Below are 27,273 nucleotides of genomic sequence, written 5' to 3'. Positions count from 1 at the left end.
GCACCCATACGCACACAGCACGCCAGCCTCCCCCTCTCCCTACCACGGCCGGCTCCCTCGCTTACCTATCGCCTTCTTCAGCGTCTCGTACGTGATCTCTTCCGCTGGTGCTCTCTAAAGGAAGGGGGAAAGCAGACGAGGCTCAACACACTGTGTTCTGGGATCACAGCAACCCAGAACCAGGCTGTATTTTTGCACCAGAACAGAGTCTGTCCTTAAAGATCAGCAATATCTTTCCTAGCAACCTCCATTTTTAAATGCATTATTTTCCCTCAGGCTGGACTAACCAGGCCTCACACCTCACCGAAGGCTCCCATTGCTAAGAAATATGCATACAAGGAAAATAAAGATTTGCCACGCAGACAGCAGTGCGAGACCCTTCTTGCTGTGCGGCTCCCTTTGCAGGCTGGGGCTTGTCAGCACCTGGGCGGGGGGAACATCAGGGGGAGTCGGGGTCTTTCCGACCCCGCTCTCTGCCAGACGTGCCAGGGCTGGGTTACGGGCCCCTGCGCTTGCAGCCAGCACAGCAGTTACGCATGCAGCCAAATGAAGAGTTAGAGAGGGCTTAACTGCACCCATCAGGCTGCTAAAAGCACGCGGCGCCGAAGGGATGAGGCAGCCTGGGCAGCTCTGGCGTAACGTGGTACCTGCTCTCGCTCAGGACTGTTTCTCGATTCCACCTCGACCTGCAGGGAAATGGTCTCGCCAATGCTCTTCCTCTTGGACAAGCGATCTTCATCTGCAGAGGAAGAGAAAGGGAAGAAGAGCTAATTGTAGCCACCTCGGGAGCAGCGGGGTGATCACAGGCAGCCCCCGGGGGGAACACGGCTGTGGGTCCCATCCCCAGGGGAGCAGCCCACCTAAGCCATTTACCCAAATTCATCCAAACCAGCAGAACTGGTTTGGATGTCGACCTGGCCAGGCTGGAGAGCTGGGCCCAGGGGAACCTCAGGGAATTCAGCCAGAGCCAGTGCAAGGCCCTGCCCCTGGGGAGGAACAGCCCCCCGCACCAGCACAGGCTGGGGGGGACCTGCTGGAGAGCGGCTCTGCTGAGAGGCCCTGGGGGTGCTGGGGGGCAGCAAGGGGACCCTGAGCCAGCACCGGGCCCTTGGGGCCAAGGGGGCCAGCGGTGCCCTGGGGGGCATGGAAAGGCGTGTGGGCAGCAGGGCGAGGGAGGTTCTCCTCCCCCTCTGCTCTGCCCCAGTGAGGCCACATCTGGGGGGCTGCGGCCAGTTCTGGGCCCCCCAGTGCAAGAAGGGCAGGGAACTGCTGGAGCAAGGCCAGGGCAGAGCTGCCAAGGGGATCAGGGGCTGGAGCATCTCCCTCGTGAGGAAAGGCTGGGAGACCTGGGTCTGTTCAGCCTGGAGAAGAGAAGGCTGAGGGGGAATCTCATCAGTGCCTATAAATATCTGAAGGGTGGGTGTCAGGGGGATGGGGCCGGGCTCTTTTCAGCGGTGCCCAACGCCAGGCCAAGGGGCCACGGGCACAAGCTGGAACACGGGAAGCTCCCCCTGAACATGAGGACAAACCCCTTCCCTGTGCAGGTGCCAGAGCAGGGGCACAGGCTGCCCAGAGAGGCTGTGGGGTCCCTTCCCTGGAGACATTCACCCCCCGCCTGGACGCGGCCCTGTGCCCCTGCTCTGGGGGTGCCTGCTCACGCAGGGGGTGGGATGGGATGAGCTCCAGAGGGCCCTTCCAGGCCCCGCCAGTCTGGGATTCTGTGAACTGAGGACTGAGCCAAGCCCAGTGGGCTTCACGGCTCCTTCCCTCCAGGCAGCTCTGCACGTGTCAGTCCCAGGAAGCTCCCGATTTCCTGCTTTGTGCCTCAGCTTCCCCAAGGCTACACCTCTAAAGGAGGGCAGAAAATCCAACACGCCCACGCCCAGCACAAGAACTTCACACCCCCATAACTGTGCAGAGTGGGGGACTGGTTTCCTCCCCTCCCAGCTCTCTGGGATGCCCCAGGGTGGTGCGTACCCGTCAGCTGGGGAATGTAGGGTGTGCTGAGCCGATCTGAGTTGTAGCCGCTGCCGCCCAGCACCTCGCTGATCTTGCTCTGCCAGAAGAAGACCTCCGGGCCCAGGCGGTCAAGGCTTTTGCTCAACCTACGGAGATGGAAAAGATCCAATGGAGATGGCGGCATCTCTCCTGCCAGGGAAACTGTGTCAGCAGGGTTTCTGTCCCTTTGGGTCAGAGAATGCTCTCATGGCTTCACTTAGCTTCAGCACAGCCGGATACATCATGGTATTTCTGCACACACCAGTGCAAAGCCAGATGCCCAGAAGGGCTCTCGACCCATCATGAAGAATATGGATGTGCTTGGGAAGGACCACCCTGACCTAGAGAATCTCACAAGAGAGCAGCGGCACTCACTGGGGGCCTCACCACCAAATGGGACCCATGCCGAAGGGGACAGCCCAGCCAGCCCTGGGGACGGTCAGCACACAGCAGGCATCCTCCAGGCGGCCGCACAGCAGAGCAGCGGTGTGCCCAGGTGGCCAAGGAGGCCACCAGCCCCCGGGCTTGTGTCAGCACTGGTGTGGCCAGCAGGGGCCGGGCAGGGATGGGGCCCCTGTGCTCGGCCCTGGGGAGGCCCCACCTCGAGTGCTGGGCTCAGGTTTGGGCCCCTCGGGACAAGAAGGGCCTGGAGGGGCTGGAGCGTGTCCAGAGAAGGGCAGTGGGGCTGGGGCAGGGTCTGGAGCACAAGTGTGCTGGGGGGCGGCTGAGGGGGCTGGGGGGGTTTAGCCTGGAGAAGAGGGGGCTGAGGGGAGCCCTTCTCGCTCTCTGCAGCTGCCTGAGAGGGGCTGGAGTGAGGGGGGGGCTGGTCTCTGCTCCCAAGTCACCAGTGACAGGACGAGAGGAACCGGCCCCAGGCTGCGTCAGGGGAGGGTTAGGTTGGGTGTGAGGGAAAATGCCTTCCCTGCCAGAGGGGTCAGGCCCTGGCACAGGCTGCCCAGAGAGGTGGGGGAGTCACCGTCCCTGGGGGGGTTCAAACACCGTGCAGCCGTGGCACCTGGGGCCATGGTTTAGGAGGCCTGGGGGTGTTGGGTTGGGGTTGGACTTGATGATCCTGGAGGTCTTTTCCAACCTTAATGATTCCATGATTCTATCTACACCCATCCCACTGTCAGACTAGGGGAGGGATCGGCCCACAGAGCCCACCCCAGCATTTGGCTGGCTGTGAGGACAAGCCGTGGCAGCCACCCCCTTCTCTGGCTGCGTGGGATCCTCCTCAGCTTCTAAACAGGCTGAAATCTCTTCATGTCCTTCCCGCTGTGCCATCCCCAGATGGGAAAGGAGAGAAGCACAAGCGAGTGAAGGGCTGGTAAACCCATTATCGCCCACGATCTTGCAGATGCCAACCCCTCAGGAGCAGGTAGTAGGGGAAAAGGTGTTTTCCCAGCTATTACCTGGGTCTCTCCACAAACACATCTTCAGGCAGCAGATAGGGAGCTTCCTTCTGTCGCATCTGGATGACCTGAAGAAGACAAGCAAGGAGCCAAGCTTTAACCCCACGGGTGGCCAGGAGAGCCGATGCCAGAGCTGCCATGGACAAGGGTTCAGCCCCGTCCCCAGACCCTCCCTCGCACCTCGTGGATGTGCTGGCAGAAGGTGGGCACGGTGGTGAGCTGGCTGATGAGGTTCAGGTAAGCCGCGCTGAGGGCGAAGAGCGCGCAGCGGTTGTACGCTGTCAAGTTATCCTCGTTGATCTGGGCAATCTCCTGCAGCAGAGACACAGCCCCATGAGAGGAGGATGGGCAAGGCCCCAGAGTGGTCTCCATCCACCTTGTGGCATCACCTGCCCTTCAAACATCCCAGCTTTTGGAGCTTGGGTTTGCAGAAATCAGAGGCTGCCAAAGCAACTGCGGTCTGTCCCTGGTGTGTTGGTCTGATCCCACTATGGTGGAAGAGGCTGAGAGCAGGTGAGGCACTTGCACCCGCTTCCTCAGAGACCCCAGCTCCAAAACACTCCCCCTCCCAGAGGCTCCTTCCCATCGCATCCCAGCCCACCCGCCCCACGGTGCTGAGCACCAGCAGCACCCCCAGCTCCCCTCTGCCTACCTGCACTGCCAGCACCAGGCGGATGAGGTCCACCACGACCTCCTCGTTAGCCAGCTCAATGCTGATGAGCATCAGCATGCTGTAGAGAGCCTCGTAGTGAGCCTGCACGTTGCTCTCCTCCTTGCATATCAGGTAGATGTGCCGGTAGAGCTGCTGGCCATGCTGTGGGGACACGGAAGGATGTTGTCACCTCCTGAGCATCCCCTGTGAGCAACACCGCCATCAACGCAGAGAAAGACAAGCAGCAGGGCCCAGGAAAGGAGCCTCCGTCCATGCAGGAGGGAGCAGAGCTCCTCTGTTCACCAAGCAAATGAAGAAAGCCCCAGGGAGAAGGAGCTGTGACTATCAGGTGGTGTTTCACCATTCAATGCTGGACCCTGACGGGGAAGAAGCACCGGCAGATCCAAGAGCAGAGCCCAGGGCAGGCAAACAGCACTCGCAGCACCGAGCCCCAGGAAAGGATGCCTCTGCTGCAGCATTATAGAAATCGCAGCTCAGATCACACAGAGAAATAAAGCCCTGAGACACACTGTGTGACAGTGAGGCACGGGACAGAGCAGGGCACACGCTGGTGCAAGGGAAACACAGCTCTGCCATGGTTTTCGGTTCAGGGGCTGCGTTGCTGCTCCCTGGTGTCCACAAGGTAATAAACTGATCCTCTCTTGATCTCAAGTTAGCTCCAGAGGGGTTTGCCCCACCCCTGAAAATGTGTTAAGGGGATGGGGGGAATTGAAATAAATCATTAAATAAATAAAATAATCAGGCAACTTCGAAAGCCACTTGATAAATAGCTTTTGGGATACCCGCGTGTCCTGGGGTACGCATTCCTTAGGGCAAATAGCAGATTTAGGTGTCTAGAAAGGCCGGCGCATGAAGCGCTGATGGAGGTTGAATCCCACTGGGTCTTCCCAGGGACTTGCCCAGGTTTGGAGGCATCGCAGGACTCCCCCATGGCTCAGTGTGGCTTGGGGGAACAGACACACAGCCCTTACACCGGTCTAGACGAGGATAGCTTGACCCAGACCCTGCCACTACCTTCTTCATGAAGACGGTATCTTGGCGCGAGCATTTGTCCACTTTCAGCTTCAGGACGGAGATGTCGCTGATGGTGCTGCAAGGAAAGGCCAAAGGGAAGGGAAAACTCAGACACTGGAGGGAGGAGGTGCGATTCCCGCATGCCTGCAGAGCTGCTGGCCAGGAACGGAGGCGGGGAAGCTAAAGGTGGCTTTTAAAACCCATCTCAACAATTCAGATATTCAAGAGTACCGAGCCAAATCACTACAGCATTTCAAGGCAGTGGCGCTCAGGAGAGTTGGCAAGCTGACAAAGAAGCGTGCAAGCAAAGTGGATTAGCAGGACCACAGCAAAACCCATGCAGATGTTTCTGTCTGGGATTACAGTCACCTTCTTGCAAGGTAACACAGCACGGACAACCCGAGTGCCCAGCAGGCCTATCCATGGGGATGCAATGCAGTCGATGAACCCACTCAAGGAGGTTATTGCTCCTGCGCATCCTCCTGGGACCACCCATCTGCCTTTTAGCAGACCACTGATCTCCAGCATTAAACCACCCCAGAACTGGGACCAGATTTATTAATAATCCTGCCAGCGCTCCCAGCCCAGCAGATCTCCCCAACCCAAGCCTGCTCTGCAGGGTCTGCAGGTCCCAGCCCTATCAGGGGGTCCCCGGGACATACCTGATGGTGGAGAACTTCTGCCGGTTCCCGTGGCGATCGATGAAGCTGATGAGAATCTCCAGGACAAAGAGGCGGATCTCAGCATCCTCCATGAGAGCTGCAGAGAGCAGCCTGTCCAGGAAGGCGCTGGGAAGCGCCGTGAGCATGTTACTGCACTGGAAGCCTACAGAGACCTGCAGGCACCAAAGGAAAAGGGAGGCAACATGACAGTGTCACTTGAGGGGGGTTAAAGCACACCAAGAAAGCGGGGATGCAAGCAAGTACAGCTTGAGCTCTTCCTAAACCACTCTGGGGGAGAGGGTCCCCGAGTTCAGCACCCCCATGCCAGCAGCTGGGGGACCCCACATGTCTCATGGGGGCTGGACACCCCTGCAGGGACAGTGACATGCTCATACCTGGAGGAGGGACTTGAGAAGCATTATCTGTGTCAGCCGATTCCGGTTCTCCCTGTCATGGAGAGAAGAAACAAATGGTAAAATCCAAGTGAAAACAAAACAGCCGGTTTGTCCCATACCCAAAGGACGGAAAAGCCTCAGGAAGGGCAGGACCAGCTTCCCAAGAGTCACCACCACAAACAGCCATGCTGTAAAGTTCTCCAGCAAATGAGCTCCAGATTTAACAGCCAGGAAAAAGGCTGCTAAAGGAACGATGAATTTCAAAGTACACATCCTGCCATAGTCCCCAGAAGCAGGGCAGCACTCGCATCACCAGGCAGGCACAAGCTGAGCTCAGGACGACGAAGCACCCTCTGGACATGCCCATCCCACAGCAGCTCTCGAGGGACGCCAGGCACCAGCCCTGAACAGGCTCCTCACTTTTAAGCAGCTGAAAATTGGCAAGACGAAGCCCGAGCCCTCCTGTCCGTGAAGGTACCCCTGCTCCTCACCCCCATCTCACTTCTTGCGAAGACACCATGAACGATGCTTCCACTTCAGCGACACGGGGGGAGGCGTTTATGCAAAAAAAGAGGAAATCTTGAATTCTCTACCGTCTGAACTCAGTCCTTCCTAGCCCTATACTGGAAGGCGACACAGGGAGTTCCCAAAGGGTTTCCAGGCTGTCCCGTCACCCACAACAGGTGCCTGTGCTGCCTCCCTCTGCCCAGGGATTGAGCTACACTGCAAATGGCAGCATCCCCAGAAGCCAAACCGCAGGCTGCAGCTCCTCTGCAAGCTCCTGGCTCACCTGTACACCCAGAGCAAGCACCATCCTTCACACAGCGTCAGGTGAGATTTAAAAACTCACCCGGAGGAAGCTCATGAGCTGATAAAGGAGCAGTGACAAAGCAGCTTGGCACAGCCAGCCTAGCGCTGAGAAGCGACTGCCACCCTGGGGCTACGAGCCCGACGCTGCTCCTGCAGCAAGGAAAGCTGCCCTGGCTGAACAGCACCCAGCACCCAGCACGTCTCCCACCGTGCGAATCGGGATCGAACGCAGGCGTCGGGAACTACCCCCATGTGAGCGAGACGCAGAGCGTGTCTCCTATCAGCCAGCAAAGTCTCTCTCCCATCAGAGACAAGTGGGAAGAGCCTGACCGTACTCTGAAGATAAATATAGCATGAAAATCTGTTTGCTCCTTACCTACATGTTTCAGCGCCGATACCCTCGCTCCAAATAGCTCTCATGGTCTGTTCCCACACTTGCTTAAGCGATTATGTTGTTTGGGTGTTTTCCCTCCCTTCTCTTCCTCCACCGCCGGGTATAAATACCACCTCCAGCTCAGTGTTAATAAAAGCTCAGAGGCAGCTCAGAGGGGCCACGCGCCAGCGGTGGGAGGCAGCGATGAGCAGCCGGTCCCACGAAGCCATACACGAGCTTCCCAAAAGCCATGGGCAGCCCTCACTCACCAGCGACCACCTCGCTGCCCTGAGACATCTGAAGTCACTCGCCTGAACGTTATCTTTAGTTCCTGGCTAGTTTTGGATGACACCCCAGGACCGAGCTCCTGACAGCTGAATTTCTGAGTTCAAGTGCAGCACCGCTGCCTGCAAACACCTTTTCTCCTTGATGCTCCAGTGTCGCAAGAGGCCCTTGTCATCACACTTGCAGCGGACAGCAAAGCATTCTGAACACGGATCTCACGTCACTCAGCTTCCCTCGGTCTTCAGTGGAAGCTCTCATTTCTCAGCCTTTCCGATACTGTGCCCGTGTCCCACTCTGTCCCCAAAGGCCACCTCAAGGTGGGAATGTGTTTCAGGAACTCCCCAGCACTTCCAACCCCACGTTCAAAGCCTTCCCACCACCGCACACGGGACAGCGGCAGGGAGAGCAGGGCAGGGGGGAGCAAGAGGAGGGAGGGAGGCATCCGTTCTCACCCGGCTTTGCCAGCCTCGATGGACTGCTGCGAGGAGGGTAGCGGCACCTTGTTCATGATGAAGACCATCACCTCAGACTGCTGGTAGGTGGGCAGCGTGCTGGCAAAGGACCCTGCGGGGACAAGAGCGAGCTGGCAGCGTGCGAGGCGCATCCCACCGCCCCCAGAAGTGGCCGGTGCCGCGAGGTCTGCCCACCTGCCCTGCTCCAGGCCGGCTGCTGGACCCTCCTAGCGAGGCTGGGGTAGGACAGTGCCCACCTGGATCCAGTACCCGCAGGCAGTTTTACCTTCAGGGTGAATCAAAACCCACCAAAATGCCTCCCAGCTGGGGCAGCCCCGGCCCAGGCAGGGTGAGGCTGAGAGACGCCCACCCCTGCCTCTACCCTTTCCTTCTTTGGGGCCGGTGCATCCCCATCCTCAGCAGCTGCAGCAGGCTGACGCCTGCCCTCCTTCCCTCCTCTCCGTCCCTTCCTCAGGATCTCCTACCCAGGGAAAAACAGGGCTCTGCCTGCGCACAGCAGCTCTGCTGGGGATGGCTGGGGTTGCAATGCCACCTGCCGATAACCCGCCGCCGCGCTTGCAGCGGCGCCCCAACAGATAAATCTCACTTCCCATCGCCGCTTTTAGGATGAGGGTGACTTTGTTTCACCCCAGATAATCCTGCAAATGCACAAGGCAGAAACCCACCACCCAGGGGGCCACCCCCCGGCACAGCCCACCGCAGGATGCCCCACCTATGGTTTTAATGACGGCCTCCTGGAACATCCTCTCCTCGTGCTCCTTGATGATCTTGGTGCTGACGCCGGCGGCGCAGTCGTAGCTCCCCGTCAGCGCGTAGTCGATGCTGAGCCGCAGCTGCCTCAGCAGGGTGTTAAACACCTCCAGCACCGTGGGGCCTGGGGTGGCGAGAGGGGAGAGACGGCAGAGCATCGCTTCAGGAGAGCGGCAGTTTTCCCCACGGAGACGGAAGCTGTGGTTTCCCCCAGGTCAGTGTGGTTTATACCTCCCACCACCCCATAAACAGGTTGAGAAACAGTTTGGCCAGACACACAGTGACTTTTAAGCCCTGCCAGTTCACCCAGTCAAGACAGGAGAGAAATGTCGCTGCAGGAGCACCATCAGCTCAGCATATTCACAGCAAGCCCCTGAAAAATCCCTTTGCCCGCTGCCATGAAGGCAAAAGCACATCGCATTCACCCTCTAGGCTTAGGTCGCTGCATGTGGGCACAGGTGTTGAGCTTGGGAGCACTGAAACGGCACAGAACAGAACCCCCAGCACCCCTGGATGCTCCAGACTGGATCCCCCATCACTAGCTCACACCTGGGCACAGACCAGAGCCCAGCCCAAACCTCCGGCACCTCTCCCACCACAAGGGCGAAGGGATGGATGGAGAAGATAAATTTATCCACTTACCAACAGATCCGGAGGCTGCGATCACCGCTGCCTCCGAAAGGACCTCCACAATGCCCGCACGCACGGTGGCTGCGCTCTTGCTGTTGGCATCCAGGTGCCCCAGGAGCTGCTGGATCACGAGATGGGAGTGCTGTGGCTGGAAGGAGAACATCAGCGTCAGCACGGGTGCTGCACGCACGAGGTGACGGCCCGTTCCTGTAACCCACACGGCTGCCGGGGACGAATCCTGCGCACGTGCCCAGCCGTGCTGAGTCCTTGCCCAGATCTTTCCAAGACAGCTCCAGATGCAAAATAAGAGGAAGCACCTGGAAGAAGCTTGTTTCACACGCCTGAGCAAGAGCTTGGAGCAATTTTCCAGGGGAAAAACAATCTAAAGAGCTGTACAGATCTTGGGAAATGGTGACAAACCCCAGGAAATCTCCTTGGGGATTTCAGGAAGAAGGGCTTTGATTTTTGCCAGGGTTTCCCAAACATGTCTATACTTCAAAAGGGTCCTTCTGAGGTATTGTGACCTTACACCTCCAATATGCATTAACAGGATTTAATAAAATCTAGTAGCGCTGTAAAGGGTTTTAGGCAGTTTATGGGATTAAAAACAAGAAACGAGAGCAGGGGGCGGCGATCTGCTTTTCACTGTAAGAGCTCTCCAAGCAGAGTTTGGCTGAGTCCAAAAGCAAAGCAAACTCCCAAAGGGGTGAAGTGGGGCAGCAGGTCTGGGAGAGCCCCAGCAGAGTGGGAACAGGGTGGGAAGGCAGCACCATGCCCAACAGCATGCAGGGAGCCGTGCAAACTGAGTTTCATTGAGACCTACATGGAAAAAAGAAAGGATGGACCTTTTCCCATCACTTTGGGGTCCACCTAAACTGCATTTCCATGGTCCCCAGAGAGAAGGGAAGAGCCTGGCAGGGTCTGTCTCTGAGCATCCCCATGTCTAGAGCATCCCTAGAGCGTTTCCCTGCTCTGGGTGTGCCTGCTCAAGCAGGGGGTGGGACGGGATGAGCTCCAGAGGGCCCTTCCAACCCCCACCAGTCTGGGATTCTGTCTAAGAACGGGGATGCTGGGCTGCAGGTGCTGTTGCATCTCCTGGTTTGCCCGGGGCACGTTTCACCCCAGACAGCCGCTCTCCTTTTCTGCAGGGATGAGGAACTTGGGCCGATTTACACAGCAGCGATCTGGAAAAAGTCGGCTTTCCATCAAAGCCTAACTGCTTCCTTTGGAACGTCACACAGCGCGCCGCTAGCCCGTCTGATTCAGCAGGCCTTTGCTTTCCGCTGAGAGGGAGGGAATCACTCCCAGGACTGAAATACAAGCTCCACGAGCAGCATCCTAAAGCACGCAGGGCTGGCACACAGCCAGGCTACCTACTGCCCATCAGCCAGTTCCCCGCGTACCCACGGGGCTCCCAGCCCATGCCGCCGTCCCCCCGAGCCGCGCCGGCCTCCAGGCCGTTTCGGGGCAACGCTTGGTGGCCGAGCTCATCGCGAGCGCCCGGACTCGGCGCTGCCGGGGTGCGGCAATGCGGCGGCGGCTCTGACTCAGCCCCAGCCGCGGAGGCAGACGCGGGCGCTCCCGAGCACGCACGTGCGTCCCCAGCCGGTGCCGCCAGCCAGCTCCCCACCTGGATCGAGTACATGATGATCCTGAAACAGCAAGTGGCAAAGATCTTCGGCTCCCAGAGCGAGTGGTTATCCAGATGGCTGGGGAAGAGACGGAAACAGAGGGGAAAGTAACTGTCTGTCCCCCAAACCCTGCAGAGGTGCGAAGCAGCACCAGGCACCAGGGATGGCCAGAAGCAGCAGGGAGCAAACGCTGCAGGCGAGGGCAGGGACACAAACTCCTCTCTGGGGTGACTTTCCTCAGCGACAGGTATCTCTCCCATGCCACCTTCCTCATTGCATCCAAAAATGAGAGCCTAAAACCCAGTCCCCGTCTCCAGTACTGTGCCGAGGGGAGCCAGAGCAGCCCACGCCTTCGCCCCAGCTCCGGCCTGCGTTAGCTGCTTCCCCGTGCCTCAGTTTCCCTTGTGCCAAAACTAAGGGATGCACGACTTACATGAGGACGGGTTTGATGGCGTTCTTGATGTTGCCGTACGCGGCTCGTCCCAGCAGCTCCCGCAGACACCTCTCTGCCAGCTCCGTAGGACTCTCCTTCTCCTTCTCGGTGGCTTGCAGCGGGGAGGGGGAGCGGCTGCGAAAGCAGAGGAGGGCGACGAGAGCGGCACTGAGTGTGCGGCGGCAGTGGGGGAGAAGAGGCACAGAGCCCGGCCAGGGAGACTTGGAGCAAAAACGGACGTGGCATCTGCCCGCACCCCATGCTGCACAGAGCCGTGGGCGACCCCTCGCACAGCCCACGGCCACCCCGCAGCAGCCAAATGTCACCCTGCCAGGCAGACAGGGTAGCTCCATCCCGGCAGAGCCCAGAGATAAAACACTGCTGGATTTGAGCCAGATCGGAGAGCAGCATGGGTGCACGGGTTGCAGAGGAGGGGGACGCGCCAGGACGGCCCCGCTTGCAGCACCGGGCTGTGCCAGGCAGCAGGGACGGCCCCCGTGTCCCTGGGACTGGGAGGAGGATGCCGGTGCTCAGTGTTGGAGGGGGAAGGATCTTGTCGGTGAGGACGCAGGACATAACGTCCTTCCAGGGTGGACACAGCCTCCCGGGGGAAGAAGCGCAAAGCAGCCGCGGTTCGGCACAAGTCACCCTGAGCGTGCACACCCCAGAGGACATCCACCCCCTTTTTCCACACTCGGGCTGTTTGGCATCACACAAACACCACGAATGCTTTTTCCACCTTGATGCTTCAGTTTATAAGAAAAAGGGAAAAGGCGTCTGGCCAGAAGCCAACTTCCCAGGGCTGATACATCTCTCTCAACCTTCAAAAGGAAAATCCCAGGAGGAATTCATGCCTGCTTCTCTGCTCTGTGTTTCTCAGCTAAGCAAATCCCCTTTAACCACCCGGCTGGTGGCAAGCACGCCGCCGGCGGGGGGTTACGCCAGAAGAACGGAGGGACAGCGAGCAAGGCCATAATTCAGTTCCTGAGATTCCTCTTGCCTGGCTTTAAAACAGCTGCTTCGGGAGCATTCAGGCAGGAATCCCTCACAGAGGTCATCCCACTGAACAGGCAGCTCAGAGCCTTTGCAAACCGCGTGCCTTAGCTGCAGGGACAGCGCAGAGAGCTCTGCTCCACAGGAGCCACGGTGCCCTGCAGTGGCCAAGACAGCAACAACCTTCACGGTACCAGGTGACGCGCAGGGCTCCTGCCACCTGCGGCATCCTTCAGTGAGGTACTGCAGGGTTTCCCCTCTGGCCACTCGGTGCATTTTTCACGAGCTGCAGACAGAAATCAGCCTGCGATGCCTCTGCCCTGCAAAACCTTGCTCAAAAGCATCCCCAGGGCCCCGAAGCCGCTGGCGGAGCAGGTGGGTCATGACAGCAGCGAGCGCTCACCTTTCGGCCTCCTCCACGTGCTGCAGGTTGAAAAGCAGCGAGGGCACGATTTTGTCCATGTGCTGCGGGTCCCAGATGTTGGCTTGGAGCTCATCATTCACCGTCTTCCTCACCACCCCTTGCAGGCCTTTAATGCCGGACATCCGGATCCTGGGAAACAAATTGGCACCAAAATGCTGCGTATCTATATAGCATATGTTATTTTACCTTTACATACACATACATCCATGGGTGAAACTGCACAAGAAGTTGGACACTGATGTCTGCGCTGCTGGAGGGGTTCATGCAGGCGATGCCCCAGTTCCCAGCTGCAGGCCCGGCGTACCCCAGGGCAATCCTTCTGCCTCGCATCCCCGAGAGACGCGGCTTCCCTCAGCCCAACGCACGCGAGCGGGAAAGCCTCTGAACCAGCTAAAATTGTCCTGGCAGCAGCAGCCGGCTCCCATCCATCGTCTTTCCCGGGAGGCCCCCAGGCAAGCAGCAGCCACCCATCTCCACCGCACATGCTACCAGAGATGGAGAGGTGACGCCAGCGAGCCTGGTCTCTCCAAAGGATTGTGAATTTGGACCTGGGAGGTCCCCGCTCCCCAGCTGCAGCGTGCATGGAGGGTTTTCCCATTTCCCCCTTTCCCAGCAGCCGCAGAGCCGCGCTGTGCCAATGGGCATGCTGGGTGCTAAGGAAACCTAGGTGCTTTTTGACACCCGTGCCCCTCCTGGGACCTAAGATCCTAACTCTGCTCTAGTCAGCGACAGAGCCATCAATAAACATCTCCCTACGCAGCGGGCTGGTCTGAAACCAGTCCCTCAACACCCACTGCTAATGCCCGAGAAAGATAGCATGTGCTTATCTGCAGAAACAAATGCATTAAATAACCTGTTCTGAGGTCTCCCTAATGCGTTTTGCAGATCTAATCAAGGCAATAATCTAACCGAGACACAATTCTTGAGGGAGGAGCATTGAGCAGGACCAAGGCCCCAGGAAAACAGCGTGCTCCTTTTTAATTACAGCAGCTGCCGAATTTCTCTCTCCTAGCCTCCAATGCAATTTAGCCAGCGTCACCAGCGCCCTGAAGGTCAAGCTGAAATAATGAGCCTTCTGCATTATTTCCTTATTAAGGAGTAACCACCTGTGAGTCTGCAGCAGTAAAAGGAGGCGAGCCTGGCCCTCGGAGACCAGCCTCCGCTAGGAGTGGTGAACCTCAGGGGTTCGCCCCTCTGCAAGGCAACTCGTCCCTGGTACAGCAGCTCTGGGAGCACCACCAGTACAACGTGCTGAGATGCTGCCTGACATCTGGGTTCTACTTAAAACCCGTCTCTGGCAGCAGTGGCCTCCTGCCCAGAGCTTCCCGGCGAGAGCCACGGGTGCTACGCCGTCGGTGCCTCGCAGGGCCATTTCAGGCACCGGGTCTTTTTAAATACACCACTGACAGGGCTGGCCTTGGCAGCTGTAAACAACACTAATCTGTCTGCTTTAATCGTAATTAATCCCCCTGGGGTACGTTTCCCATCACAGCAAAGCAAGTCAGTCCTCGATGCCATCTAGAGAGATGTAACCACCTTCAAACATGGAAAATAATGGACCACAGGGCTGCAGGAGGCAGTTTCTGAGTGAACGTTCATTCTGCTAAGAGCGGGGGGCCTCTTCCCATTGTCATCATCCTTCCTTTTCAGGCCAGGATCACCTCCTTGCCTCCTGCTCTGAGCTCCAGCTGTCTGTGGGCCGTGGAGCGAAGGTGAGAAATGCTTAAAAGATGCACTAAGACAGCCCTGTGACGGGCAGGCTGCAGGTGTTACCTGCTCGCATTTTGCCCAAAGGAAAGAAGGTGGAAGCCCAAGGGCACGTTTGGTCCTTCTCCTGCCATCGGCCGTGGTCAGAGCGAGCCAATGCCTCACCGCAGCTGGCCCGGCTCTCAGGGCAAAGGCAAACCAGCTTCTCTCACGGGCATGTAATACTGCACGCAACATCCCGCACAGCAACGGAGGCTGGATGTGCGCTGCGTTGTGCGTTCTAGGCTCCCGTTTCACCCTCCCATATAGCCAGCAGGGTTTAACGCTTGGAAGATAAGGGAGGGTAAAGAACAGCAGCCTGGGTGCGCCCAGCTCTGGAGAAATCACTGCGCATCCCCATCACAGCACGAGGCAATCAATCCATGCACAGCCTGCATCCAACCTGCCCCCGAAAGCAAGTGCTTCTCCGGGAAAGGCAGAGGCTGGAGGTGCAGGGAAGCCCCCCAGGATGTGTTTGCAGAGCCCGTGGGGCCAGGGACACCCCTCTCGCAGCACTCACTTCGTCCGGATGTCCAGGTCGTCGTGGCTGGAGTGGCACATCTCACTGAAGCGGGAGACAAAGAAGTCGTAGCTGCGGTGATAAGATGGGGTGTCCTCCTCAATGTTGGCAAACTTCACGAACTGGGAGAGAAGAAAGAGGGGGTCAGCCCAGAGGGCGTGATAACAAAAAATATTCTTAAAATTCTTCTCCAAACCAGCAAACATTTGTGGGTTTCTGCAGCGTGACACAGGGCTCTTCGCTACAGCAGCTCAGCACATGCTCGGGATGACGAGCCAGGCTGCCCAGCTGCACCCAGGACACGGGGTCCCCAAGCGGGAATGTGCCATCGTACTGTCCCTCCAAGTTTCATCAGCACCCAGGCCTGGCTGCGGATGCTGCAAACCGCACCACAAACCCCAGTGGTCCCTGTAAAGGGCATTTAGAGGTGCAACGAGGCTCTGCGTCAGCGATCCTTACTATGCAGCACACACTAGTAGCAGGAAATAAATTTGCCCCCAGCTTCTTTCCGTCCTCCCAGGCGGCACAAAACCTGGCCGGCATTTCCCAAATGCTGCTTGCAGGGGTGGAAACAGCCTTGGAAATGCCAGTGGAGAAACCACCCGCAAGCAGGTTCTTAACCACATCCCAGACGACGCCCGCAGCACCCGGCGGCACGAGGTCCCATCGCTCCCTTCCAGCGTGGCCGCACCAACAGGCACGGAGCCGGCCAGAAATGCCAGCTGACCAACAGATCTAGCCTTTAAACTTTCAGGGAGAGAATTAAGGAGGAAGAAAGGATAAATATGTTTCCAAGCCTTCCTCTGAATTACAAAACTTATTCATTAAAAGATGGGGACAAAGGGGCGGGCAGGAAGGGGGAACATCAACTCATCCGGTCACGTTGTCGGGGTAGCTTTAAAAAAGGAAAAATAGATAAAAAGTCATTAGCACAAGAGCTGCCACGAACACCAAGGCATCAGCCCCTCGCTGGAACGTAGAGATCATTCAGCCTGCATCCGCCCAACAGCGCCGGGCGCTGCGAACGGACGAGGTTTATCCTTGGCCTGGGGCAAGCACCGCGCCACCAAGGCCCCGCGCTTTGTCCTCCCACTTGGAGCAAGGGCGTAAGCAGCTGCCTGCCAAGATTTTGGGCAGAGAAGTCTGCTGGCTGCTTTTGTGCTCCCGCGCTGCACCCGCTTCAGCACGCCGGGAAAGCTGAGGCTGTTTGCATGGACACACGAGGAAGGGAGAGGATGCTCCCTGTCCGAGCAATCCCCAAAACCATCCCAGCTGTTAACGGCTGCCCAGCAACACTGGGAGAACAACAATGCTCACGCACTCAATCTTGGAAGCCTCTCACTAGAAATGCTCTCCTCCAGGCTCGGAAATCAGCCAAGAGACACAAAGGAGCCCTTGGGAAAGATCCCAGCGCTGACCCGACAGCAGAGGCGGGGGATTCAGCTGCACACACCTACCGCTGCTCCGGGCGAGGCGTATCCCACCACGGGCACCCGCTCACACCGTACGCAAGACGTGCTTCTGCCAGACAGAGACGTGGGACCACGGCGCAGCGCCGATGCTGGTGCAGCCCCATTGCTTGCGGCAGCGGGGCACGGGGCTCCGCGGTCACGCCAAGCGATCCCACATCACTCGGGCAAGCTGTCCCGGGCCAAGGCATCGGGACTGCCCAGTTCCTCTTCCAGCTGGGCAGACCTAACCTACCTCCAAGGGGTTACCTGTCCACCTGGCATTTCTTAGGGTGCTCCGGAGACGCCACGCTGCACGGGAGCTCCTTCTTTACCCCAGCCCTACCCACAGGCTTTTCTCACTTCTTGCTTTCTGCATTTTCTGGCACCCAGCCCAGCCAGGAGAGCAGCAGGCAAATAGCCCACCCCGCCGGTGCCCCTCCACAGCTGGCAAAGCCAGCCTGCCCATCCCAGGCGCTGATTAGCATGCACCCGCTGCGCCGGGCTATTAATAACGTCAGCTGCAAAGGCTGGCTCCGTGCAAGCGAAGGAGCCGGCTCAGCCCCGCCAGGAACTGTTCCCAGAGTGCAGGGACCAGCTCCAACTGATAAACTCCTCTTACTCACCAGAAAAATGCAGGGCTGTTATATAAGAAACCTCTGTACCAGGCAGTGCACAAAGTGGGGGGGTGTTTTTTAAGCTCATGGCAACTCCACGTGCAACCGGAGGTGAGGGCAGGATGCGGAGCGAGGAGCAGTAACAGGGCTCCCTGTGGCAGCTCTGGGAGAGCCCTCCCAAGCGTCCCATGGCCAAGAAGTGTTGTGAAATAAAGGAAGGAACTGGCTACTCTGCAGCCAGTATCTGCAGGTATCAACCCCACACCCAGGCGGAGGCCGGCAGCTCACTTCATGCCATCAGGCAACCAAACAGGACCACCTCATCGGCAGCCCTTGCTCTGAAGCTGTCGAGGCTCCGGGGATTGTCAGCCCACCCATCCACGCCAGCAGCGCCTGCGGGTCATCAGCTCCCTGCCCCGAGGGCAGCTTCCCCTGCCCGCCTCCGTCCTCGGGGGACAGATGTCCCCGCGCCGTGCCACCATGCCCAGTGGCACTGGATGCGGCACAGCGCTCACATCTGCCAACAGCTGGAGGCAGCTGCCCTCGCTGCATCCGTTTTTCAGCCTGCAGCCTCCAGCAGGGCCAGAACTTGTAAAAAGCAGCCAAAAACAGAGAAAAAACAGCCTTGAATCCTCCTTGCTCTGGCAACGGGACGTTTTTAGGACTCTACCACTTGCTCATAGACTATTGTGTTTTTCCAAGAGTTGGCTGCCCCTACAAGGGTGCTGTACCATGCAGCAATTACGGGAGATGCCCACCCCAGTCCCACTGCCCAGTGGCGAAAAGCAGCACCAGGACACACAGAAACGACCCAGCGAGAGCAAGAGGAAAGAAGGCATCAAGTCTTCAGGGAAAGCGACTTATTTTCACTAACAGGCACCGCATCCCAGCTGAAAAGCTGCTCTACAGCTTCATGCTGTATATCCACTGAGAAAACAATTTAAAGCACTGAAATGCCACACACTTTCTGCTGTGGTTTGGAGGGGTGTGGGGCTGGGAAGCTTGGGGCTCCTGCGCTGGAAGCTGAGGAGCTCCAACCGAAACACGGCTGGGACGAGCAGGGAGCAAGCGCAGGGGAAACGCGAGGAGCGTGGCTGCCTTGGAGAAGCGAAACGGCTGGGAAGGGATAACACTGCCACCTATAAATACATCAGACATAAATACATCAGAAGAGGCAAATCAAGATGGGGGAAGAGCTGCTTAACTGAAAGATCAATGTTGGTTCGAGACAAAATAAAACGGGAATGACATCGAGCTGGAAATTAGATGGTTCCTACCCAAAGCGGGGAGGTTGCCCAGCAGCCTCCTAACAAGGATGAGAAATCAAAGTGGATTTAAGCTGCAGCTCCATATGTTCACCCTGGGGATTATAGGATGGGGTTCTAGTGATCACGGGACGCATCCAGCGCTGCAGCCGTGGAGCCTGGCGGGCTGGTCCCTGGGATCAGCCCCTCTGCAGCGCGACACCTTGGCTCTGCGCGAGGAGGGAGACGTGTTTCAGGCGAGATTTCACGCCGCGGAGAATGACTCACTCGGAGCAGGTTTCTATAAACAACCTCCTCCCGCCTTTGCCATCAGCTCCGTTATTGTGAAGATTGCTTGAGACAGCACCCTCTAATTAAGCATGAGCCTGAGGCATATTCCTCATTAGCAGATATAGGAAGAAGTGTCTCATTATCATTACTCACTCTTCTATAAAAGCCCACAAGTTTTCTGTGCTATTTGCCCTCTGAATGCCGCCACGCTTGAGAAGGCAAAAAAAAAAAAAGCATCACTAAACCATCATTTCTGATCTGGACCCCTCATTAAAACACCCGCTACTGATTCCCGACCGCAGTGACAGCAGCGCTAAGGAAACACCTACCCGTGGTCCAGGACCACCCCTCCTCTCCGCGGGTGCCTGAACACGGGAGGTTTGCTCCGCACCGCCTGGAAACAAGAGGCAGGGCTCTGTCTTGCCTTGACCCGATGCCTCCCACTCGATGATGTCTGTGTTGGGGCTGGTTTGCTGAAGCCTCACCGTGAGCCCCCGCGGCGTGGGCTGTCCCCTCCCCGGCTCCACGCCGGCAGCTCCCGTTGAGGTTCAGCTCCATCCCCTGTGCCGGCAGCCCCTCTGATGCAGGGCTCCGCTTGGGCACCCTCCAAGCACCCGAGGAGTGTCCGGAGAGTGGCCACGGAGGGAGAGGGAGATGATGGCTGAGCTGAACTTTAAACCCTACCTCTACCCCAGGTCCCTCTGGACCCTGGGACAACCCCTGCATTTCCCAAACAGCTCGGGGGTTGGACAAGGGGATATTGCATGCGTTTCCAGGCAGGGCTGCACTACAACATAGGGTGTTTTCTTAGCAAGAGACCCAGCTGCTTGCCGCTGGGATGGATCCAGGCAGCTCCAGCACACCTCAAGAAGCTTGGACAGCAAGTGGTACCTCTCCGGACTCCCATGGAGCTTGGGCCACCCTTGGGCAGAGGGATGTGGGTGCTGCCCGGAGGCCCTGCTCCCATTACAAGGGGCTTTCCCAGGCAACCCCTGCAGCATTCCCAGGGCACCACTGCGCTGAAACGCCACGGCAAGCTGTTGTTGGCAGTGGGTTTCAATGGAGGGATCAATCCTCCCGCCTCTTCAAGAGCCATGGATTAAGAGGTTTGCTGATGGGCAGCTCACACCGCTTTCAGCTGGGAGCAATTAGCTGTGAGGGAGAATGGGGTGTGAAAGGTCTCCGCTCCACTGCCCGTGCCTCATCTGGGACCGTGCCGGCTCCTGGAGGAGAGAAGCCTCGCAGGATGCAGTGCTACCCTGTCCGGGAGGCGTCAGCACGAACATTAACACCATCCCTCTCCCCGTCACACAGGGCAGAGAATTAAAGCTTAGGGCTGAGCTGTCTGTGATTTCCCAGGCACTCGAGAGAGCATCTACCCGGTCCACCCTCCTGCCCATGGGATCATCAGCTATCTAAACTCCCTCTTAAAATGCAGTAAGGACATGCTGCTTGTCCAAGCCAAGCTACCCGGCGCTGGCAGAGCCCTCGCAAGCCCAGGTGCCAGGTACACCCACTGTTCCCAGTAAAAAAACAGCAGAAAGGCCATGCACAAGTGGCTGCTGGCTGCCAGCAAGGATCAGCAGTTTGGATGCTGGGAGGACGTCACCTTTGCTCATCCATGCTTCTCCTTTCCCCTCATTTTATGTCTGCGACCGACACATCCCCAGTCCAGCTAAGCCATTTATTGCAAGCAGCAGCTCTGATTAAGCCAGCCCTTTTCTGAGCACAAAGAGCACCTCAAGTCCATGGGGATCAATCGCCTCCTCAGTTGGTCTGTTGTCCAAAACCGCTGACAGCCCCCATGTCCTCGGGCTCATTTAGGAAACGCTGAGTTCAAGAGCGGGAAGGCATGGCAGCAGAGATCAGAGACCAACGACTGGTCACAGACAGCAAACAGCAGGGGCAGCGCAGCTGGGGTCTCAGAAACCTCACGCGTGGCAGGACACGTGAGAGGGGACACCATACATCCTCCCCTCCGGCCGCCGCCCATCCTCTCCCAACAAGGTTTGCTGCCCTGGCACTGCGCAGAGGCGCGGGTGCTGCCACGTCCCGCTGCACTCCTACTCACCGAGTTGGTCCCCAGGATCTGCAGGTTGGGCTTCTCCGACTCCAGCAGCTTTGCCACCATCTTCAGGAAGCTCTCCACAAAGAGGTTGATGCTCTGGCAGTGGCAGGCCATGAGGAGCTGGTCCAAGGCCTCCATGGCAATGCAGACGTACCTGGGAGCGGGCAGAGGCCAGGGTCACTCCCTGAACAGCAGCACGGGCCCGTGGCCATCCCCCTCCCAAACCACCCAGGTGCCCACCAGCAAAATGCCGACCTCCTGCCCTGGCCAAGCCGAGGAGAAAAATTTAACACCCAAAATACCCTTGGGATATTTTTAGATGGTGTTGGCTGTTCCCAGCATCCCTCCTCCTAGCAAAGACCCAGCTGCCCCAGGACCAATGCTGCCAGCAACACCCAAGATCTCCCCCCACACTGCTTGTGGGCTTCCCTTGCCCTGAAATGGTCTTTATATCCCATGGGGGAGCGCTGGGCTTTGCACAGGGCAGGCTCAGCGCCCAACGCAGTCTTTCTCGCAGACCCAGCTGGTCCTGGCCAGGGAGGAGGGACAGGACGAGAACACAGAATTAGACTGATGTGCTCCAGAAAAGCTGTGCTTAAATACACAATAAAGGAACCCTGCAAAGCATAGTCACAACACCCCAGAAGTTCCCGGGGTGGGCAGGGTTTCCTCCAGCAGTGCACAGACCAGGCTACAGGATCGCCCACACCAGGACTACTTTGGTCCCCATCCCTCCTCCGGGGACGGGGCTCGGTCACTCGGTCTCGGCTCTGTGAGCCGAACGGAGGCAGGGGAAGCCCAGAGCACGGTTCAGATACAGCAGCAAGATGGGACGTATCCGTGACAGGTCCTTGGGCCATGCAGGGGCCCTCCCTGAGCACAGCATATCCCTTCACCATCGCTCCCGACCAGGCTGAGCTCACCCGCAGACCACCCTCTGGCAGCTGGGTTCAGTGCAGGCTGCTACGGCGTATCTTCAAGGCTATTTATTAAACCCGTCCCGCAACGCTGCTGCCTCTGAGAGGAAGCTGGAAGCCCTTGTTCCCAGTGATGGATCTCGATCGGGTGCCCATTATGGAGGTGGCCAGACGCTTATACTGCGATGGCAGAATTTGTCAGGTGTTGCTTCATGTTTCCAAGACAAATTGGACCAGTTGCTCAGAGCGGCTCTGGCTGGTCCTGCGACACCCTCTGCACCAACGGCGCCTGGTTCATTACCAACGCGGTGGCCGGAGCCCCTGGATGGGCTCCTTGTGCGATGACCACGCTGACCTCCAGTTGTGGGTCGCCCACTGTGTGCATAAAGCCCAGCGAAGAAGCAAACCCCAACCTCTGACCGCTCTGAGCAGACATTTATTCCAGCTGGAGTTATCCAAAACACAGGAAAAAAAAAACTAAATGGTGATTGCACCGAGTCTCACAGCTCCAGCTCTTCTGGCAGGACCTCTGAGGTACCCAAACACCTGACACAGACCCGGTACTGGGATGCTGGGAGTAAAACTTTCCAGTCCCTTACCCCCTCCCTTTGACTCCTGCTCTCTGCGAAGGTGTGAATCTTTGTACCACGGCAGCTCACGCCGAGCCCAGACCCGCCGCAGCCAAGGAGGCAGGAGGTGACAAGCCCAGATCTCTTTATATCAAGCACAATTTCTCCTTTAACCTCCATTTTTTCGAGCCAGCTCCTTGCCCGGCTGGATTCGCAGCCTGGGTGGCACGCAGCAGCCACCAGCTCGTGCTGCGAGAAGGAAACCCGAAAGCACCGGGGCGGGCGGGAGCCGCCCACCTCCCGGTGCCAGCCCTGCCGGCACGTTAAAGGGCAGCTGGGGAGGGGAATGGCCCTCTTGGGGAAGAGGTGGTGTCATAAACGCTGGGCTTCCAGCTTGGTAAAACACAGCAAGACTGATCCCCTTCTCCTGAGGCCCCAGAACTGTTGAAATCTGGCGCCAGCCTTGAGTAGATTCTCTGGTGTCTTGTAGCGTGGTTGAGCTCACACTGCAGCCTGTCCTTCTGACACCTTTACAGCTCTTCCAGGTACCGTGAAAACAAGCAGCCAGCTATTCTTGGACCTGTGAGGCTCCTACCCATCTGTCAAACTGGGCTGAAACTGGCCCAGAGGGAAAAAAAAAAGGTATGAAGAGGTGACCGACAACCAACATGAAGCATCAAACTCTCTCTCATAGGAAACAAGGTTGGAAACAACATTCTGTGCCCAGTATTATGGCAACAGCATGGCTTCTCTGTTGGGGACAACCGGCCACAGGCCACCAAGAGGGAAACAGGACACTTGCGGAGCTGTCACATCCGACCTCGCCCAACCACCCTCTTACAGATGGTGGGTTGCATTGCCGCAAACCCAAACAAGAACACTTTCTCCTTTTAGCATTAAAGGTAACAAAAAGGTGACGCCCAACAGGCCTGACATCGAGGCTGCCTTCGCCTCTCATGCAGGAGAGTCACCCATGTGCTCGGCTGCTCTTTCAAAGCCCGGCTGCGGTGCCTGCAGCGGGGCGAGCCCTGCTGCTCCAGCCAACGCCGACCTACAAAAGGTTGATCCAAACCCATTTCAGGCATTTCAAAGTTAGACTTTGAAAATTAGCTAGTGCTCCGACCCAATTACGTGCCTACATGCACAGGCGGTGGAGGAAGGAATATTTTAGCCCCCTCCACCCGCCGAGGCTTGTCATTAGATGTCAAAAATCTTTGAAATCCTTTCTTTTCCCAACATAGCAAGCAGAGCCTGTTAACAGCCGCTTAACCACAGAACATCAGGCAGAGCTTTGAATGTCCTGTCACTCCCGATGATGGGTGATGCGGATGAGGCTTTCAAGGTTTTCCAACTTTAACACTTCTTAGGCAGGCTGCTGGCTTCTCTTCCCCCAGGATGAAAGGCAGGCTGAAGTTCGCACCACAAAGCTGAGCCGTGTTTGTCTGCCGCGGCTTTGTTCAGGAGACAACACGAATCAATCCAGGAGCTATTTCAAAGGGAAGGAGCCCTCCTGTGCTCCCCCAGCAGTTCTAATCAGGGCAGTCAGCTATTTCCAGGCGGGCGCTGCTCTTGTTGCAGTAAACACAGCAAAACTTTGCTGGAAGCGACGCGGGAAGGGAAGACAAAGGGAACGGGGCCCAGCCAGGACCACGCAGGTGAACCGGACAGAGCAAACACAGCAATCCTCATCCAGTGCAATACATCCCCATCACGCGCTCTCTGGAAAAGCGTCGGCGCGCTGCCGCTCATCCTTACTCCCTCTTGTGCCACGTCACCATGGCTCGACAGAGAGTTGCATGGCGTGCGACACACCCAAGCTTGTCCTGAATAGCCCCCAGCAAGCTGCAGCCAGGGCCACCCTGTTTAGCTGCTTGCCCACACCTAGCCAGACTCCCACCTGGCTCTGGAAGAGCCACTGTGGGCTTTGAAAGGCCAGGAGGGTGCCACAGGCTCCTGATGACGGCCCGGAGGGATGATGGCAGTCCTGCTGCTGGGGACAAACGCCACACCCATGCAATCTCCTCAAGGACAGACAGCATGGTGCCAGGGAAGCACTACATGGCTGCCAGCTTGCCTGGTCCCTTGCAACTTTGCAAGGAGTTTGCACATCCCTGTGTGCTCCCACGTCTCACTTTCGGAGGCAGAGCATGCTCTGGCCTCCCTGCTGCGTGCTTATAGCTTCAGGGCACCTTGAAACACATAGGAGCTGCGTACCCCACACATCCTCCCCCTCGCCTGAACCCCCTCTACTGTCTAGCGGCCCATCGTTACGCCAATCACTGGGGCGGCCGAATCAGCCTCCCAGCCCTTACCCATATCGGTGCCGGCTCACATCTCGGATGAGCCGCTCGGAGAGGTAGGCACCGATGCGATCCAGCTTCTCTGGGGCAGAGAGGGCGTAAAATGTCAGCTTCTCCATGTTGGTCTTCACCAGCCCATCCTGAAAGAGAGCAGAGCAGGGGGTCACAGCCTCACACCCAGACCCAGCAAACATCAGGAGCATCTCTGCAGCAAACCTTGGCAGAGATGCCAGAGGTCTGGAGCACACCAGTCCCGTCCCAGCACTTCCCCACACCTTATACACCAGGGAAGGCGAAGGAGGATTGCATTTTCCTTCAGCTGAGGACTCTCTGATGTACCACAGCCAGGGGTGACCCCAGTGCAAGTCTCCATCGAGCACCCCACACCGTGAACACAAGAACTGTCTGCCAACCCCTAGCTACGTCCCAGCGCCACGACGGACAGGGACGGACAGGGACATCGACACCTCCAGGCTGCTGAGGCCAAACGACACCAGTGTGCCAAGCTGCCAGCCCCAATCCCCCGCAGCGTGGACAACTGCGGTGCTTCTTCCTCTCTGCACGGCTCAGCAGCACCTCCTCTCTTGTTCAGCTTTGGTGCCAGTGCCATGACAAAACAGGCTCTCACCACCTCCCCGGGTAATCCCAGCCCCACTGCCCCCCGCTGCAAGCACCTCTTCCACTGCCTTTGCATCTTGGCTCTGAAAAGGAGACAGAGGGGCCAGATGTGGGATGCTCCAGGCGCAGCTGGCAGGGCATCCCCCATCCCCAGTTCAGCAAGGCAGCAAGCAGGGCACCAGCTTCCCCGCATCCTGGAAGCATAAGGAGCTTTTGAGCTTGAAAATCTGGCCGAGGACCCAAGAAACCCCCACTCTTAGAAGCTGCTTTCCCTATCCTGTAAAGAGAAGGATGTACGCCTTCAGGTCCAGTCCCCATCCTGCCATCCGTCTGTCCTCGGATGGTGCATCTGCCTGGCACCTTTGGGAAAGGAAGCCTGTCCCTCCAGGCCGGCGTGGCTGGAGGAGCTGCTTCTGTATTTTTGCTCACAAACAGGCTTTGAAGGAAAATCCAACCCTCCAGGTACGGTCTTACGGCGTCAAAGCATCGCCCACCTCCCAGGAGCTGTTCCTGGGCAGGTGACACTGCGTCCCTGCAAACCAAGCAGCAGAGCTTCAGTGCGTGAAGCAGCACCTCGTTTACCTCTGGGTCCTCAGGGAAGATGTTGTCGACAAGTCTTTTGTAGCGGGGACGCAGGGCGCCGCAGCAGCCGCACACACCTGGAAGAGAAGAGACAGGGCCGGTCACAGCAGGGATAAAATCCCCAGCTCCAGGGCAGACCCCTGTGTGGAGGTGCCTTTGGTAGAAAACATAGCCTTGGATTCAGTAGGGAAGCCCAGGAAGAGGACAGGGCACCAAGCTGATGACATCTCAGAGTTTTGCAGCCAGAAAAAACAAGGGAAGAAAACCGCAGCTGAGAGGCAGGGAATTGGCTGGTGACCAGCGTCACTTGACACAGGACTGCAGGGTTATCTGCTTTTCTCACCCAAGAAAGCAGTCCCCAGAGACCAAGACCTCAAAAGTTCCCCTAAACCTGTGCCTCTCTATTTCACAAGATCCTCTTTTGCGGATCCTCAGACCAAGAGCTCTTTCCTCCAACCGCTCACCCGAGGACACGCCACTCGCACCCTGCCCTGTGCTCCCCAGGGAGCCAGCGGCGAGCAAGAGAGCACAGGCTGCGAGAGACAGCAGGACAGAAAAAGAGAGCATCTTATGAAGGCTATGACAGGAAAATGCCTTTTCCTCTTTGCAGCTCCAAAGCTGAGCTGCTGAGAAACACCAAACACCTCTGACTGCCCCCCTACCTTTGGGCTGCTGGACCGCCGTCGCTCTCCCCTGAGGGAGGCACGAAGTGACCCGTGTTTCGCAGGACACTGACTCAACCATACCCAGCCCCACTTTTTGAGGGGCCTCAGACACGAGAGCAGCTGTCTCTGACACACGAGCCGTGCCCCACGCAGCCTCTCCGAGGGCCAAAACCCCTTGCAGCAGCAACTCCGCAGGCCAGTGAACGGCGGGCATCAGCCTCATCCCAACTCAGAGCAAAGCAGTTAGCCCTAACCACCAAATATCCCAAAAGCGGCTGCCATCCCCTGCTCCGCTGTCAGGGAGCTGCCGAGGGAGGCAGGGATCGTTTGCAACCTGGATATTTCTCCCTGTGCCATATCCTGTTTCTCAGGGCCGCAGCACACTCCCCGCAGCAGCCAGGGATGCCCCCGTCTTCGGCTCGGGGACGGTCGGCGGTCCAGGCAGGCTCTCGAGCATCCATCGTGCTTCCACACGCACCGGAGTTCAGCATCGGTGGGCACCACCACCCTGATACATTCCCCTGCGTAAAGCTGTACCAGCACCGCCCTGCCTCCCGGCTGCTGATGCATATCAGCAGTTTTGTTTATTTAAAAAAAAAAAAAAAAGAGGGAAAAACAAGAAAAAAAGGATTGCTGGTCGCGCTACCCTCCCCGGTGCCTCTCGGAGGGCTTCGCACGCCAGGATCCCCCTGCTCCAGCACAATGCATTTTTTCCCCAGGGCCTGGCGTCAC

General features: G+C 57.8%; 1 protein-coding gene across 5 annotated transcripts in view; it reads right to left on the bottom strand.

Annotated features, from left to right (window-relative positions):
* EFR3B (EFR3 homolog B) overlaps positions 1–27,273 on the bottom strand; it is a 39,585-nt gene that overhangs the window by 1,232 nt on the left and 11,080 nt on the right. For 4 of the 5 annotated variants that reach the window (XM_064448336.1, XM_064448337.1, XM_064448334.1 and 1 more), the window contains exons 2-20: positions 25,877–25,953; positions 24,689–24,816; positions 20,894–21,044; positions 15,223–15,344; positions 12,936–13,085; positions 11,540–11,674; positions 11,106–11,184; positions 9,488–9,623; positions 8,808–8,969; positions 8,075–8,186; positions 6,155–6,206; positions 5,760–5,932; positions 5,098–5,173; positions 4,063–4,224; positions 3,591–3,722; positions 3,411–3,478; positions 1,978–2,105; positions 648–739; positions 66–114 (exon numbers count right to left, since the gene is read on the bottom strand). In XM_064448336.1, the coding sequence (XP_064304406.1) occupies positions 66–114; positions 648–739; positions 1,978–2,105; positions 3,411–3,478; positions 3,591–3,722; positions 4,063–4,224; positions 5,098–5,173; positions 5,760–5,932; positions 6,155–6,206; positions 8,075–8,186; positions 8,808–8,969; positions 9,488–9,623; positions 11,106–11,184; positions 11,540–11,674; positions 12,936–13,085; positions 15,223–15,344; positions 20,894–21,044; positions 24,689–24,816; positions 25,877–25,953 (2,184 nt within the window). Of the gene's footprint in view, positions 1–65; positions 115–647; positions 740–1,977; positions 2,106–3,410; positions 3,479–3,590; positions 3,723–4,062; positions 4,225–5,097; positions 5,174–5,759; positions 5,933–6,154; positions 6,207–8,074; positions 8,187–8,807; positions 8,970–9,487; positions 9,624–11,105; positions 11,185–11,539; positions 11,675–12,935; positions 13,086–15,222; positions 15,345–20,893; positions 21,045–24,688; positions 24,817–25,350; positions 25,750–25,876; positions 25,954–27,273 lie in introns of those variants that run through there. The other variant, XM_064448338.1, reaches the window with a different exon arrangement.

Source organism: Phalacrocorax carbo, chromosome 3 (genome assembly GCF_963921805.1).
Source record: "Phalacrocorax carbo chromosome 3, bPhaCar2.1, whole genome shotgun sequence".
NCBI lineage: Eukaryota > Metazoa > Chordata > Aves > Suliformes > Phalacrocoracidae > Phalacrocorax > Phalacrocorax carbo.
This window is presented reverse-complemented; position numbering and strand designations above follow the sequence as displayed.